The sequence below is a fragment of the Musca autumnalis genome, unplaced genomic scaffold (genome assembly GCF_047663935.1).
Source record: "Musca autumnalis isolate F117 unplaced genomic scaffold, ASM4766393v1 scaffold_1, whole genome shotgun sequence".
Taxonomy (NCBI): domain Eukaryota; kingdom Metazoa; phylum Arthropoda; class Insecta; order Diptera; family Muscidae; genus Musca; species Musca autumnalis.
The window spans coordinates 246,692,599-246,707,667 of NW_027411644.1; the positions used below are offsets into that span (position 1 = coordinate 246,692,599).

A 15,069-nucleotide genomic window follows, 5' to 3' on the forward strand; every position below is an offset into this window, starting at 1 on the left:
CTTCCTGGATTATCCATCTAAGTGAACATCACGCCTTTTAATACGTTACGATACTTGAAACCATCCATAATTCCATTAATTTCATGAGTTGGTCCAATCCCTTGCCCCTAAAAAATTTCAGACCATCGTGTTCCGCCATTGCAATATTTAGGATTTAACCGGTGCCCATTTGGTCCTCGCTTATGCCATCTGAATCATTCAAATTCAACATAGATTCATCAGAAAACACCACAGTCCTGCATTTTTGGAGACCCCAGTTCAGATGGGTCTTTGCGAATTCCAGTGTGGTTTTTTAATTTTTTGTCAATGTGAAAGGTTTTTATTTACTGGTCATCGACTGAATAACCAGACCTCTACCGCTCTCGTGCGGAAGGTTCTTTTCCTAATTTTTAAATCTAAGCACTTTTGTATTTGAACAGAAGATGATGTAGCATAATTTTTGGATAAATATGAGCAATATCAGATAATGTTTTGGTATAGCACTCTTATAGCGGTACCTCCCGATTTAGGGTTCCCAGTGGTCACAAAACTTTTCCACCAAAAATTGTGAACCTGCTTCCACGTTTGGGTATAGCCCCCATATAACGGTACCTCCCGGTTTTCAGTATTTTGAGAATTTAAGCTATGTATATTATTCGAAAATTAATTATTTCGCCTGTAATAATTTTTATAAATAAAAACCAAATGTCGTTCGTTGGTAATGGCATCAGTTGAGAACGGTTGTACCGATTTTTATAATTCTTTTTGTGAAATGTTCGCCATAACCCATACTGCAAAGAAAACTTGACCACGTCCATTTTTTATACCCTCCACCATAGTATGGAGGGTATATTAAGTTTGTCATTCCGTTTGTAACACATCGAACTAATCATTTGCGACCCTATAAAGTATATATATTCTTGATCAGGATAAAATTCTAAGACGATCTAGCCATGTCCGTCTGTCCGTCTGTCCGTCTGTCCGTCCGTCTGTCCGTCTGTTGTAATCACTCTAGCGTTCACAATAATTGAGATAGAGTGCTGAAATTTTGCAACCGAGGGTCTTTTTTCCATAGGCAGGTCAAGTTCGAAGATAGGCTATATCGGTCCACTCCTTGGTATAGTCCCCATATAACGGTACCTCCGGATTTGAGGTATTTTGACGTTCTTTGCCACATTTGCACACCGAATTAGCTATAATTTGGCACTTACGGTTCCTAGGGATCAGCAAACTTATATCCCAAAGGATATGGACATAGGTCCATGTTTTGGTATAGTCCCCATATATAGGTACCTCCCGATTTTCGGTATTTTGAGAATTTTAGCTACAAATTGTAAGCGAACTAGCTGTAATTTGCCATTTGGAGTTCTCAGTGGTCATGAAATATCTCCACCAAACATCGTCAACATAGGTCCATGTTTTGGTATGGCCCCCTTATAACCGTACCTCCCGATTTTCGGTATTTTGAGCATTTTAGTTACAATTTTTAACCGAACTAGCTGTAATTTGACATTTGAGGTTCTCAGTGGTCATGAAACATCTCCACGAAACATCGTCAACATAGGTCTATGTTTTGGTATAGCCCCCATATAACGGTACCTCCCGATTTTCGGTATTTTGAGAATTTTAGCCACAATTTGTAGCCGAACTATCTGCAATTTGACATTTGAGGTTCTGAGTGGTCATGAAATATCTCCACCAAACATCGTCAACATAGGTCCATGTTCTGGTATGGCCCCCTTATAACCGTACCTCCCGATTTTCGGTATTTTGAGCATTTTAGTTACAATTTTTTAACGAACTAGCTGTAATTTGACATTTGAGGTTCTCAGTGGTCATGAAACATCTTCACGAAACATCGTCAACATAGGTCCATGTTTTGGTATAGCCCCCATATATCGGTACCTCCCGATTTTCCGTATTTTGAGAATTTTAGGTACAATTTTTAACCGAACTAGCTGTAATGATCGGTATTTTAAAAATTTTAGCTACAATTTTGTCTATTCAAAAATAATCGTCAATATAGGTCCATGTTTTGGTATATCCTCCATATAACTGTACCTCCCGATTTTCAGGAATTTTCAGTGGTCACGAAATTTCTTCACTAAAATTCGTCAACATCGGTCCATTTTTGAGGTTCTACATTGCTTTGATGAAACTAACCTCAATTTGACTCTTGAAGTTCCCTGCAGCTATAATACTTTTCCGCCAAAATATTTAAAGATAGGTTGACTCTTTCATATAGCCCCGTTAGTGGTACCTGTCACCTAGCTGAACACATTTTTTAGATTAGATTAGATAACACTGTGCAACAAAATGGAGGTGAAAGTCTGGCGCACGGAAAATTCCTCTTGGGGAAGAAAGGCCTTGGTGAGTATATTATGAAACCCGAAGGACAGATCCGCCGTGAGTCGAACTTCCGCGTTATGGCGTGATGAAATTTTTGTTAGAGACCCTGTGGGCCATCAGGAATTAGCGTTATATCTTTGTTCACTGTTGCTTAAGTGCTCTACAAAAACAACAAACCAAGATATAATGCTAATACATGATGGCTTACAGGGTCTCTTGCAAAAACTTCATCACGCCATAACGCGGAAGTTCGACTCACGGCGCATCTGTCCTTCGAGGTTTTTAATATACACACACCAAGGGCTTTCATCTCCAAAAGGAAATATCTCTGCCCCAACATTTGTGCTCACAGTGTAATTTAAGCAATAGTGGGATTCAGTAGGAGTCTATCCATTGTCGAAAAGTTGTTACACCTAAAATTGTGAAAGGACCCTAATTATTTCATTTGAATTAAGACTATTTTATGGTGGAGGGTATAAAAAGTTCGGCCCGGCCGAACTTAACGACTTTTTACTTGTTCAATTTTTATCTTTTCTACAAAAACTACTGAACCGATTTTTCTGAAATTGTCAGGCAATGTACAGGGATGGCCCCGGCAAAAATGGGCTACAAATTTTGTTGAATTTCGGAGGGGGCGGCAAAATACCATTACCAATACCATACCACTACCATTTCCTGAGTATTTCAGCCATGTAAAACTTCTCTACAAAAGTGGCGTCTTAGACACGCCGTTCGGAAGTTTTGCAACCACTGAGAACCTCAAATGTCAAATTACAGCTTGTTCGGTTAAAAATTGTATCTATAATAATTAAAATACCATTAATCGGGAGGTACCGTTATATGGGGGGCTATACCAAAACATGGACTTATGTTGACGATTTTTGGTGGAGAACTTTCGAGGCAGAATATAACCACAAATGTTAAATTACAGCTAGTTTAGTTAAAATTTTTTGCTAAAATCCTTAAAATAACGAAAATCAGGAGCTACCGTTTTATGGAGGATACACCAATACATGGACCTGTGTTGACGATTTTTGGTGGATAACTTTCTTGTCCACTGAGAATTTTAAATGCCATATTAAAGCTAGTTCGGTTAAAAATTTTAGCTAAAATCCTCAAAATACCGAAAATCGGGATATATCGTTATATGGGGACCTCAAATATCATATTACAATTAGTTTAGTTAGAAATTTTAGCTAAAATCCTTAAAATAACGAAAATCGGGAGCTACCGTTATATGGGAGCTTTACCAAAACATGAAACTATTTTGATGATTTTTAGTGAAGAAGTTTCGTGACCACAGCTAGTTCGGTCAAGGGCGTAGCCAGAATCTAAATTAGGGAGGCTGACTTTTCGTCTACAAAAATGCCCAACATTTTATGGCAGGATACAAAGCTAATCAAATATCGGTCCAGAAAATGGTTTAAGTCAAACGATTGACTCCTGAATCTGATTGCTCTCGTCTTACCTGGGTTGATCATCTACGAGCTCTCTATATACCATAGCCTAAAACGATCAAGGCTATGATTTATTCCAGTTTCAAAAGCAGCAGGAGACATTCCATTTCCACCAAAAACAAGGAAAACATCATCCGCAAACAAAAGCGGCTTGCAATTCGCATCACAGCACCACTCAGCAAGGCTATTAATATAGAGGACAAACAGCAGAGACAGACAGACGGACGGACATGGCTAAATGGACTCCATATTGCCTGAAACAGATTTCGTCCAAACATACTTGGGGTCTAAAACCATTATTTCGATGAAGCACAATATTGTTATCAAAAATAGGTCTGTACGATAACCCACAAATTTGTTTGCTGAATTCTGTTCGATAACAAAATTGTCTAGTAAAAGAGATCTAGTTAAGAGAGAATTTTTAGCAGTGAAACTTTCTCCATATGGCCCTTCATTAAATATTGACTCACTACCTCCAATGTCAAAACATGGTCCCTCAGCAACCACTGACGTACTAATTCCAATTTCACTATTGACTTTTGAATGACACTCTCATACAAAATGTCAATAGGAAATTACAAGAGTTGTCTAAAATTTGTCAGTAGTACTGTTGACAATGTCAATTGTAAGTCAGTATAGATTCACTATTGACATTTCCTACAGGGTAGCTAACCAGATGGCGATACATGCTTCGATGGTATTCCAAATAAGAAAACTAAAGCTACAAATAGAGAGGAATGGAAATCCTTTCTTAGTTCGGCTTATAGGACAAATGTTCTCTAGACGGACCAGTTAGAATGCCGACATGAAAACTGCAATATTGAGCCTCCACGTGACTTTAAGGGGTTATGGCCACCTACAAATTTTACAAAATCGAAAAAAAATTATTGGCTAATGTTAAAGTACAGGTAGAATAGAATATTTTCCAAAAAGTCCGAGTCGATCGGACAAAAATTAGCTGAGATATGACGTATTTATGGCAAAAAAACTATAATTTTTATATGCTAACGAGGGTTCATACGGGCAAAATGTGCCTCATCGAAATAATGGTTAATAATGGTATGTTTGGACCAGGGTTTCGGAGTCGGAGTCGGAGTCTACGAGTCGGAGTCGAGCAATTTTGCTGGAGTCGGAGTCGGAGTCTGAGTCGAAAAAAATAACTCGACTCCGACTCCGGGCAAATTTTTTTCCACGTTATAGAAATATAACATTAAATTTGGAACAAGAACATTTTTTTAAATCATTATTTATTTTCTCACAAAGGTCTACTGGTATTCTCATCTTGTTTTTAATGAGAAATCATCCTTGTCTTCTATTAAAGACACTGTGGTCTCTATGGGAAATCTTACTGAATACCCTGTGACACAAAATGAAAGTTAAGATCTGGGGGAGGACAATTCCTTTGGGGAATGAAATCCCCAATTGAGAACCCCAAAGGATCCCATAGGATTCATTATATACTCAATGAGGGCTTTAGATGGAGACATTGAAATAACGGGATCTGTCCGCCAGGAACAGATATAGTTGATGTGTATCCGAGTTTTCTACACAATTAATTGCATATACGAAATTCAATGAAATACATAATCATAAAGTTTTCATGAGAAAGGATCGGGTAAAAGTGATAAAGGACAATGAAAACATGACAATGTCGATTTCTTGTCCTAGTGGAATGACCCTACATAAAATTTTCCTAGCAACATTTTTGTAGAATATTTTCATGCACGAAATCTCATCGTTTGCTAGTTTTTCAGTTCCAAAAAAACATCCATCTGCCTACGTGCTGAGTTGTGTACACAATATATCTCAAATATTTCAATAAAATTATCCACTCCACCCACACCAAAGTTCAAAATGTGAGCGCTGAATTTTAGTTTAAGGGGTGATCCCTACTTATAAATTTCAGAAAAAAGTAGAAAGTATAAATAGCATATAATATGTGGTCAAATTTTTAAAGTCGATCGGAACAATAATGCCTCAGAATGCGCGTTGGATGGGAACAATTTATTTAATTTTGTATGCAGTATATAAACTGTGTTTTTCTCGAAATCGGCCACAAAAATATATGACAATTGGTTTATTAGTTTTCGAGATAGAGTTGGCACCGAAAAATGCTTTAATAAAGACAGGGTTTCGTAGACGGCCTCAAAACTTCGTAATATTTTTCTCTTTCAGATGAAGAAAAAAATTTGCAAAAAACTTACGTAGTTTTTCTCGAAAAACAATTATGAAAAATGGCTTTTATTGAGCTTTACAACTTGGGGTCTCCTTATAAGGTTAAGCACATTAAATGTTGGCTTACATCCAGTTTGAAACTTGGTCGTGAATTGCTTATAGTTTTTATTGCATGTAGTCCTTACGATTTGTATTGCCCCATCATTTTCACATATTTAGAAAGCTTAAAGATTTTCTCACGCGGAAGAATTCCGCCCAGAATATACTAGTGCAAAAAATGGAAAACCGACAAGAACTTTCCAACTTTGCTATTTTTCAATGTAAGATTCGGCAGAAACAGTAATGCATATGTAAGGAAATTAGCACATTTGCCTATATAGGCCGAAATATAGAAAAATATTAAACATTTTTGCACATTTTATTAATTTTTAGTGGTATAGGAATTCACTCTCGGAGTCGACCCGGAGTCTGAGTCGGAGTCGGAGTCGTGAAAAAAACTCGCCTGGAGTCGGAGTCGGAGTCGAGCCAAAAACACCTCGACTCCGAAACCCTGGTTTGGACGAAATGTGTTCAGACATTTTGAAGTCGATTGAGCAATGCCAGTCCGTCTGTCTGTCTGGCTGGCTGGAGCCCACTATAACTCTCGAACGGGTCAACCGATTCGATCCAAAATTTGGCTTTCGCAATATTTTATCCAGGGTTTCGGAGTCGAGGTGTTTTTGGCTCGACTCCGACTCCGACTCCAGGCGAGTTTTTTTCACGACTCCGACTCCGACTCAGACTCCGGGTCGACTCCGAGAGTGAATTCCTATACCACTAAAAATTAATAAAATGTGCAAAAATGTTTAATATTTTTCTATATTTCGGCCTATATAGGCAAATGTGCTAATTTCCTTACATATGCATTACTGTTTCTGCCGAATCTTACATTGAAAAATAGCAAAGTTGGAAAGTTCTTGTCGGTTTTCCATTTTTTGCACTAGTATATTCTGGGCGGAATTCTTCCGCGTGAGAAAATCTTTAAGCTTTCTAAATATGTGAAAATGATGGGGCAATACAAATCGTAAGGACTACATGCAATAAAAACTATAAGCAATTCACGACCAAGTTTCAAACTGGATGTAAGCCAACATTTAATGTGCTTAACCTTATAAGGAGACCCCAAGTTGTAAAGCTCAATAAAAGCCATTTTTCATAATTGTTTTTCGAGAAAAACTACGTAAGTTTTTTGCAAATTTTTTTCTTCATCTGAAAGAGAAAAATATTACGAAGTTTTGAGGCCGTCTACGAAACCCTGTCTTTATTAAAGCATTTTTCGGTGTCAACTCTATCTCGAAAACTAATAAACCAATTGTCATATATTTTTGTGGCCGATTTCGAGAAAAACACAGTTTATATACTGCATACAAAATTAAATAAATTGTTCCCATCCAACGCGCATTCTGAGGCATTATTGTTCCGATCGACTTTAAAAATTTGACCACATATTATATGCTATTTATACTTTCTACTTTTTTCTGAAATTTATAAGTAGGGATCACCCCTTAAACTAAAATTCAGCGCTCACATTTTGAACTTTGGTGTGGGTGGAGTGGATAATTTTATTGAAATATTTGAGATATATTGTGTACACAACTCAGCACGTAGGCAGATGGATGTTTTTTTGGAACTGAAAAACTAGCAAACGATGAGATTTCGTGCATGAAAATATTCTACAAAAATGTTGCTAGGAAAATTTTATGTAGGGTCGGTCCACTAGGACAAGAAATCGACATTGTCATGTTTTCATTGTCCTTTATCACTTTTACCCGATCCTTTCTCATGAAAACTTTATGATTATGTATTTCATTGAATTTCGTATATGCAATTAATTGTGTAGAAAACTCGGATACACATCAACTATATCTGTTCCTGGCGGACAGATCCCGTTATTTCAATGTCTCCATCTAAAGCCCTCATTGAGTATATAATGAATCCTATGGGATCCTTTGGGGTTCTCAATTGGGGATTTCATTCCCCAAAGGAATTGTCCTCCCCCAGATCTTAACTTTCATTTTGTGTCACAGGGTATTCAGTAAGATTTCCCATAGAGACCACAGTGTCTTTAATAGAAGACAAGGATGATTTCTCATTAAAAACAAGATGAGAATACCAGTAGACCTTTGTGAGAAAATAAATAATGATTTAAAAAAATGTTCTTGTTCCAAATTTAATGTTATATTTCTATAACGTGGAAAAAAATTTGCCCGGAGTCGGAGTCGAGTTATTTTTTTCGACTCAGACTCCGACTCCGACTCCAGCAAAATTGCTCGACTCCGACTCGTAGACTCCGACTCCGACTCCGACTCCGAAACCCTGATTTTATCCAAGCTTAGTTTAAGTTGAAAGATGGGCTATATTGGTCCACTCCTTCCGGTACCTCCCCCACAAAAGTTCGAAAATGTTCGGAAAGTTTGTGCGCACGATAACTCATTAAGGAAGTAACCGATTTGATCCATACTTTGCACATCGTGAAATTTCTACTAAACTTAGATGAGGTTCCAAAATGGACTCAATCGGTCCACTCCTTCGTGTACCTCCCACACAAAATTTCGGATATGTTCAGATTAGGACCTGTTCTTGAATCGCTTCGTTTTTTGTTGTAGCAACTTGTATTCACTTCCCCCCATTCCTGAGAAAATAGCCTGAAAGTTTCAAAAAACCCTATGACACCGTGTGTAGTGGTTGGAGCGCAAGATAACTATCGAACGGATCTGCCGATTCGATCCAAAATTTGGCCTTCGTAATATTTTGTCCAAACATTGTTTAAGTTGGAAGATGGGTTATTTCGGTCCACTCCTTCAGGTACCTCCCCTAAAAATGTTCGGAAAAATTGTTCGCACAATAACTCTTGAAGGGAGTGAACGATTTGGTCCATACTTTACACATCCTAATATGTCTACCAGATATAGATGAGGTTCGAATATGGATTATATTTGTCCACTACTTCGGGCACCTATCACACAAAATTACGGATAAGTACACTTTAAGACTTGCTCTCGAATCACTTTGATTTTTGTTGAAGATACTTGCATTCGCTGCCTCAATTACGACGGTAAAATTTTATTCAGGGGCTAGTCCATACTTCTTGAAAAAAAACCCTATGGCACCATATGTAGTGCCTGGAGAGCACGATATATCTCGAACTGATCAACCGATGGTCCAAAAATTTGTCCTTCGTCATATTTTGTCATAGTTTTAGTTTGAAGATAGGCAATACCGCTCCACAACTTCCGGTACTTCCCCCGAATATTTAAAAAATGGTGTGAACAATATCTCTTGAACAAATTTGGTCCAAACTTTGGATCTCCTAACATTTTGTCCATATTTAGTTTAACTTATAAAATGGAGTTACCTTAGCGTACCTCCCCCACAAAAGTTCAACATTTGTGTCTAAGTGCAGTGTAAGGTCTGTTCGCCTCTACAACACTTTTGAACTTTTATCCTAGTCCAGTGAAAAGACCCTAATTACATTCGATCTGTACGTAGATGGAAGTTTCAATTCACATAGGCTGAGGGTATATCTCTGTCGGCAAAGCCGACTGATACTTTTTTACTTGTTTCATTTAAAATCGAAATTTTGAATTTGACCGACAATTTTTGACCACAATTTGTTTAAAGATAGATATTTTTGAATTCCGTTTCGCATAAGTACAAGATTATTAGGTTCTTAAAAATCCCACAAAAGCATATGCTGATCGGTTTATTTGTTTTCAAGCTACAGTGGGCACCACAAACTGCTTTAGTAAAAACAGTGTTTTGTAGGCGGCCATTTGTCAGAACACTGTGCAATATTTTCAACTAAAAAATTCCGAAAGTAGCTCAAGGTCTGATCTATCAGATGAAAATAAAATTTTCTGAAAAAAATGGTAGATTTCTTGTAAAAAAATCGTGAAAAATGTCATTTTTCGTACTCAATATATGGTCATAACCCCTTAAAGAGATTTTAGTCGAACATACTAATATTCCACTATGCAACACTGAAAATGCAAACAACTTATAAGCTGTGTTCCAGAACTAAAAAGTTTTTACAATTTTTACGACTTTTACACATTTTACTCGAAAAAGCGTTCCCGTACACAAAAAAATTGTAAAGTGTTCACTTCTCTTTAAACAAAAATGGCGCTGAATGACGCTCTCTTTAAAAACTTGTTACACGACAAATTTGGGCGAGTAAAAAAATAGTAACATGGTTGCCGGCGTCTGATTGGCTGATACGCCGACTTTGACATTTGTTCCAGTTTTTTTGACGTATTTTCCATTTTTCCGTTCCCGAACTATTTCAAAAAAATTTGTGTGTGGGAACAAATTTTTTGCAGTTCTCTCTTTTACGAGTTTTACCATTGAAAAGTACGGGAACGAAGCTATAGTATGCATTTTTTGAAAGTACATATTTAGACTGCAAAAACCCTAGTAGGGTTTTTTCCTGTCAGATCCAGTTCGGATTTTATGGCCTCATCTAAACCGGGCTAAATCTACACTTTTTTGCATTTATCAGGCCTTTATCTCAGAAACGAAGAGGAATTTGGCCTTGTTTGCAGAAATTCTGGTCAGTATCGGCTAAACTATTGGGTGTTGAACCAAGTAACCTCTTGCAAAAATCTTCCAAATAAAGTTCTCAACAATTCTTTAGAACATTCTGAAACTCTAAAATGCTTACTTTATGTTGTTTCAGCGGTATTTTGCATCATATCTTTTACAACACGTATTTCAAACACAGTTCACACCAACAGTTTATTCTCGCACTTCGGATTTCACTACATTATTGAAATTTTTATTAAATCGTCATTGAAAAATGTACTGAAAACAACGGCATAGAGGCATTTTACAACAATGACATGTTCTGAAGAGTTGTGTATTACATTCCCGGGAATATTTTTTAAAAGAAAATATTCTGAAAAAATTAAAGGTTTGGAGATACGGTGCGAAATGTATAAAAATTGTGGAATTTTTGCATATATTTTGAAATTTGAGGCAATAAATGTAGTTTTTCGAGTTCATTATTTCCCCAAATATTTTATTCTTGGCTTTATCTACAAATTTGCTTCAGAGGTCAGAAGAAGATTCACATTGTTTTCAGAGATATAGCCCCGAATTTCTTTAAAAACTCAATATTTAACCATGTTTAGATGGGTCCATAAAATCCGAGCTGGATCTGACACAACAGAACCCAACTAGGGATTCTTGTCGTTTGGATCTGTACTTTCAAAAATCCTCAGTTCGTATTGTTTGCACAAGATCACCTTAAAATTTTGCACAGTGTTCTTCCCGTAAGTCAACATAATAATGTATTTTCGTTGCAGTATCTGTGTGAGTGATACCATGGGAGTTATCCAAATCATCATATGTTGATTGTACCAGAGCTATATTAAATAGGAGTGAACTACAACAACAACTACTTATGCGAAGAAAAGACAGAAGAATCACCCATAGTCTGCCAAGCATGCGATCAAAAAAGGGGCAGACAATAAAAACAAGGTATTGATTTCTTTTAAAAAATTAATTTATTTTTTTTCTATACGAATATTTGAGCTTATTTTATATTTAAAACGATTTCATATGCAATTTGACACTTGTTGTTGTTTTTTTCTTCTGTACAGAAACAAAATTTTCTATATATTTTGTAGTTTAAACATTTACATAAAACTATAGACATTTTGTTGCAAAAACTATTATAATTCTCTAAAAAACAATTATATTTTGTATAATCTTTGCATTATTTTTTCAAAATAAAATATACATAAGTACTTAGACACACATTTAACAAGTAAAATACATTTATACATAACAGCTAAAAAGAAAGTGTGGTTAAGAATTTATTAAACAAAATTAACTTTTTACAAAAGTTTAAATTTTTCTTATATGAACTATAATTAAATTATTGTGGATTACAATTACATTATTTATATAATTAAAATCACAACTTAGAAGACTAATGACTATTTATAAATATTTTTAATATATTTCAAGTTGTTTTTCGTTATACATTTATTACTTGTCTTTATCTTTAGATAAAAGTCTTAGTTTTTTAACTATTTACAAAACAAAAATATAATATACACTTAATGGCAACTTTTGTTGTTTTATTTTAGATTTTAATAGAATTTATTCGTTTTGTTTCTAAATTAGTTATTGCATTTAATATTTTTTTAGTTTTCTTTTTTTAATTTTATTTTACTAAACTATATTTTAAATTGTATTTTGGCTTGTTCTTGGGGGATTTTCGATTCGTTTCAATGTCTTTTCAGTTGATTTATTTCATTCGTTTCGTATTTTTTAAAATATTTTCATAATTCGGTTGTTGTCTCGACTTCAGAACGATCCAAATCATTTAAATAGGAAAATCCCATTTGACCATAATCACGTTTGCCAAATGTTACATTTTCATTGGTGGGACTTAGGTGGGATAGATCGCCATTGGACCTGAAATAAAAATAAATGGAAATAATGATATTAAAGTTTAAAGTTATTTAAGTTATTATTTAATCTCTATTAAATGCCTATTAATACCCCACTTGCACTTAACCGGATTTAATAAACCTAATGGGCTCCAAATGTCAATTCCATAGCGCAAACGTCAAATAAACCCTCATAAGAAGGTTAACCCAGCAAAAGCTCTAATGCAAATGCCGCTTAAGACGACTTAAAGATTGTTTATTAAGACAACTATGAAGACGAGTTTAAGGTCGTCTATTAAGACGACTTTAAGGTCGTCTATTAAGAAGACTTTAAGGTCGTCTATTAAGACGACTTTTAGGTCGTTTATTAAGACGACTTTAAGGTCGTCTATTAAGACGACTTTAAGGCCGTCTACTAAGACGACTTTATGTTCGTCTATTAAGACGACTTTAAGGTAGTCCATTAAGACGACTTTAAGATCGTCTATAAGGACGACTTTAAGATCGTCTATTAGGACGACTTTAAGGTCGTATATTAACGACTAAGGTCGTCTATTAAGAAGACTTTAAGGTCGTCTATTAAGAAGACTTTAAGGTCGTTTATTAAGAAGACTTAAAGGTCGTCTATTAAGACGACTTTTAGGTCGTTTATTAAGACGACTTTAAGGTCGTCTATTAAGACGACTTTAAGGCCGTCTACTAAGACGACTTTATGTTCGTCTATTAAGACGACTTTAAGGTAGTCCATTAAGACGACTTTAAGATCGTCTATAAGGACGACTTTAAGATCGTCTATTAGGACGACTTTAAGGTCGTATATTAACGACTAAGGTCGTCTATTAAGAAGACTTTAAGGTCGTCTATTAAGACGACTTTGAGGTCGTTTTTTAAGACGACTTTTAGGTCGTCTATTAAGAAGACTTTAAGGTCGTCTATTAAGATGACTTTAAGATCGTCTATAAGGACGACTTTAAGATCGTCTATTAGGACGACTTTAAGGTCGTATATGAACGACTAAGGTCGTCTATTAAGACGACTTTTTTAACGTCGTCTATTAACACGATTTTTTAACGTCGTCTATTAACACGATTTTAATTTCCTCTATTAAGACGACTTTAAGGTCGTCTCTTAAGACGATTTTAAGGTCTTCTATTAAGACTTTAAGGTCGTCTATTAAGACTTTAAGGTCGTCTATTAAGACGACTTTAAGGTCGTCTATTAAGACGACTTTAAGGTCGTCTATTAAGACGACTTTAAGGTCGTCTATTAAGACGACTTTAAGGTCGTTTATTAAGACGACTTTAAGGTCGTCTATTAAGACGACTTTAAGGTCGTCTATTAAGACAACTTTAAGGTCGTCTATTAAGACGACTTTAAGGTCGTCTATTAAGACGACATTAAGATCGTCTATTAAGACGACTTTAAGGTCGTCTATTAAGACGACTTTAAGGTCGTCTATTAACCCAGATATGCTAAAGGTTTGATAATGATCATGATAATTATTTAGACATTTTTTCTATATTTTTCTCACAAAAATTCAAATTTTGTGTACTGGGCCCCTCCGAAATGGTGTCGAGATGTATTTCTAGCTATATAGTTGAGGTCAGCAATAAAAACGGTACTTTAATAAAGCGGGCATGTCATGAAAACAAGAATTTTGTGTGTACTATATATAGGACATTGGGCATATCTGGGTTAAGACGACTTTAAGGTCGTCTATTAAGGCGACTTTAAGGTCGTCTATTAAGACGACTTTAAGGTCGTCTATTAAGACGACTTTAAGGTCGTCTATTAAGACGACTTTAAGGTCGTCTATTAAGACGACTTTAAGGTCGTCTATTAAGACGACTTTAAGTTTGTCTATTAAGACGGCTTTATGGTCGTCAATTAAGACGACTTTAAGGTTGTCTATTAAGACGACTTTATGGTCGTCTATTAAGACGCTTTTTTTATTAACGAATACTTAGTTGTCCCCTTACCTCTGAAACAATGGGTTTGTTATTGGCACTTCATTGTAACCCCTTTGAATATTATGCTGTTGCTGCTGCTGATGATGATTTCTACCCAGCGTATTGGTCATCAGCTCTCCATTGCTGCCAATATCACCATTGAGGCCACCATTCAAATTGGAATTATTACCAAAGGTGTTACCCCTTCGGCCCAATGTACTGTAAGCATTATTTTGCAAATTTGCCAAATTATTACGACTAACGCTATCCATTTTATAGCCTCCATTTTGATAATGATTAGAATTTTGGTGTTTAATGCGACCCAATGTCAGTGTGCCGGGCAAGGTGCCATTTGCTGCCAAGGGATTGGCATTGTTGCGGGCATTCATTTCCAATGTACGATTGAAGGTGTTTTGACGATTATTCATGGTCGAGTTGTTATTGATATTATTATTGGCCGACATATTATTCAGATTGCCATTGTTGTTGTTATTATTTCTTCGCAGTGTGGCAATTGTTGCCGTGGTGGCCTCCGAGTGGGAGGGACTTGTTTGACCACCACTTGAACTGCCATTGTGTTCCTTGTGGGTTATGTAGCTAACATTATCCAGTGAGAAGGCGTGATTTTTAGCACTAAAATCCAATTGCAACTCATCATCGCCATCTGGTGGCACGGCCATGGCTAAAACTTGGGTTTCATATTCCTTTAAATTGGTTACCGTG

At 36.0% G+C, this 15,069-nt stretch overlaps 1 protein-coding gene across 3 annotated transcripts in view; it reads right to left on the reverse strand.

The window, feature by feature from the left end:
* Positions 1-11,484: 11,484 nt before the first annotated feature.
* Cad99C (cadherin 99C) overlaps positions 11,485-15,069 on the reverse strand; it is a 463,896-nt gene continuing 460,311 nt past the window's right edge. For all 3 annotated transcript variants that reach the window (XM_073960669.1, XM_073960670.1, XM_073960671.1), the window contains exons 12-13: positions 14,377-15,069; positions 11,485-12,422 (exon numbers count right to left, since the gene is read on the reverse strand). The exon at positions 14,377-15,069 is cut by the window's right edge and continues 99 nt beyond it. In XM_073960669.1, the coding sequence (XP_073816770.1) occupies positions 12,287-12,422; positions 14,377-15,069 (829 nt within the window). In that variant the 3' untranslated portion in view covers positions 11,485-12,286. The remainder of the gene's footprint in view (positions 12,423-14,376) is intronic.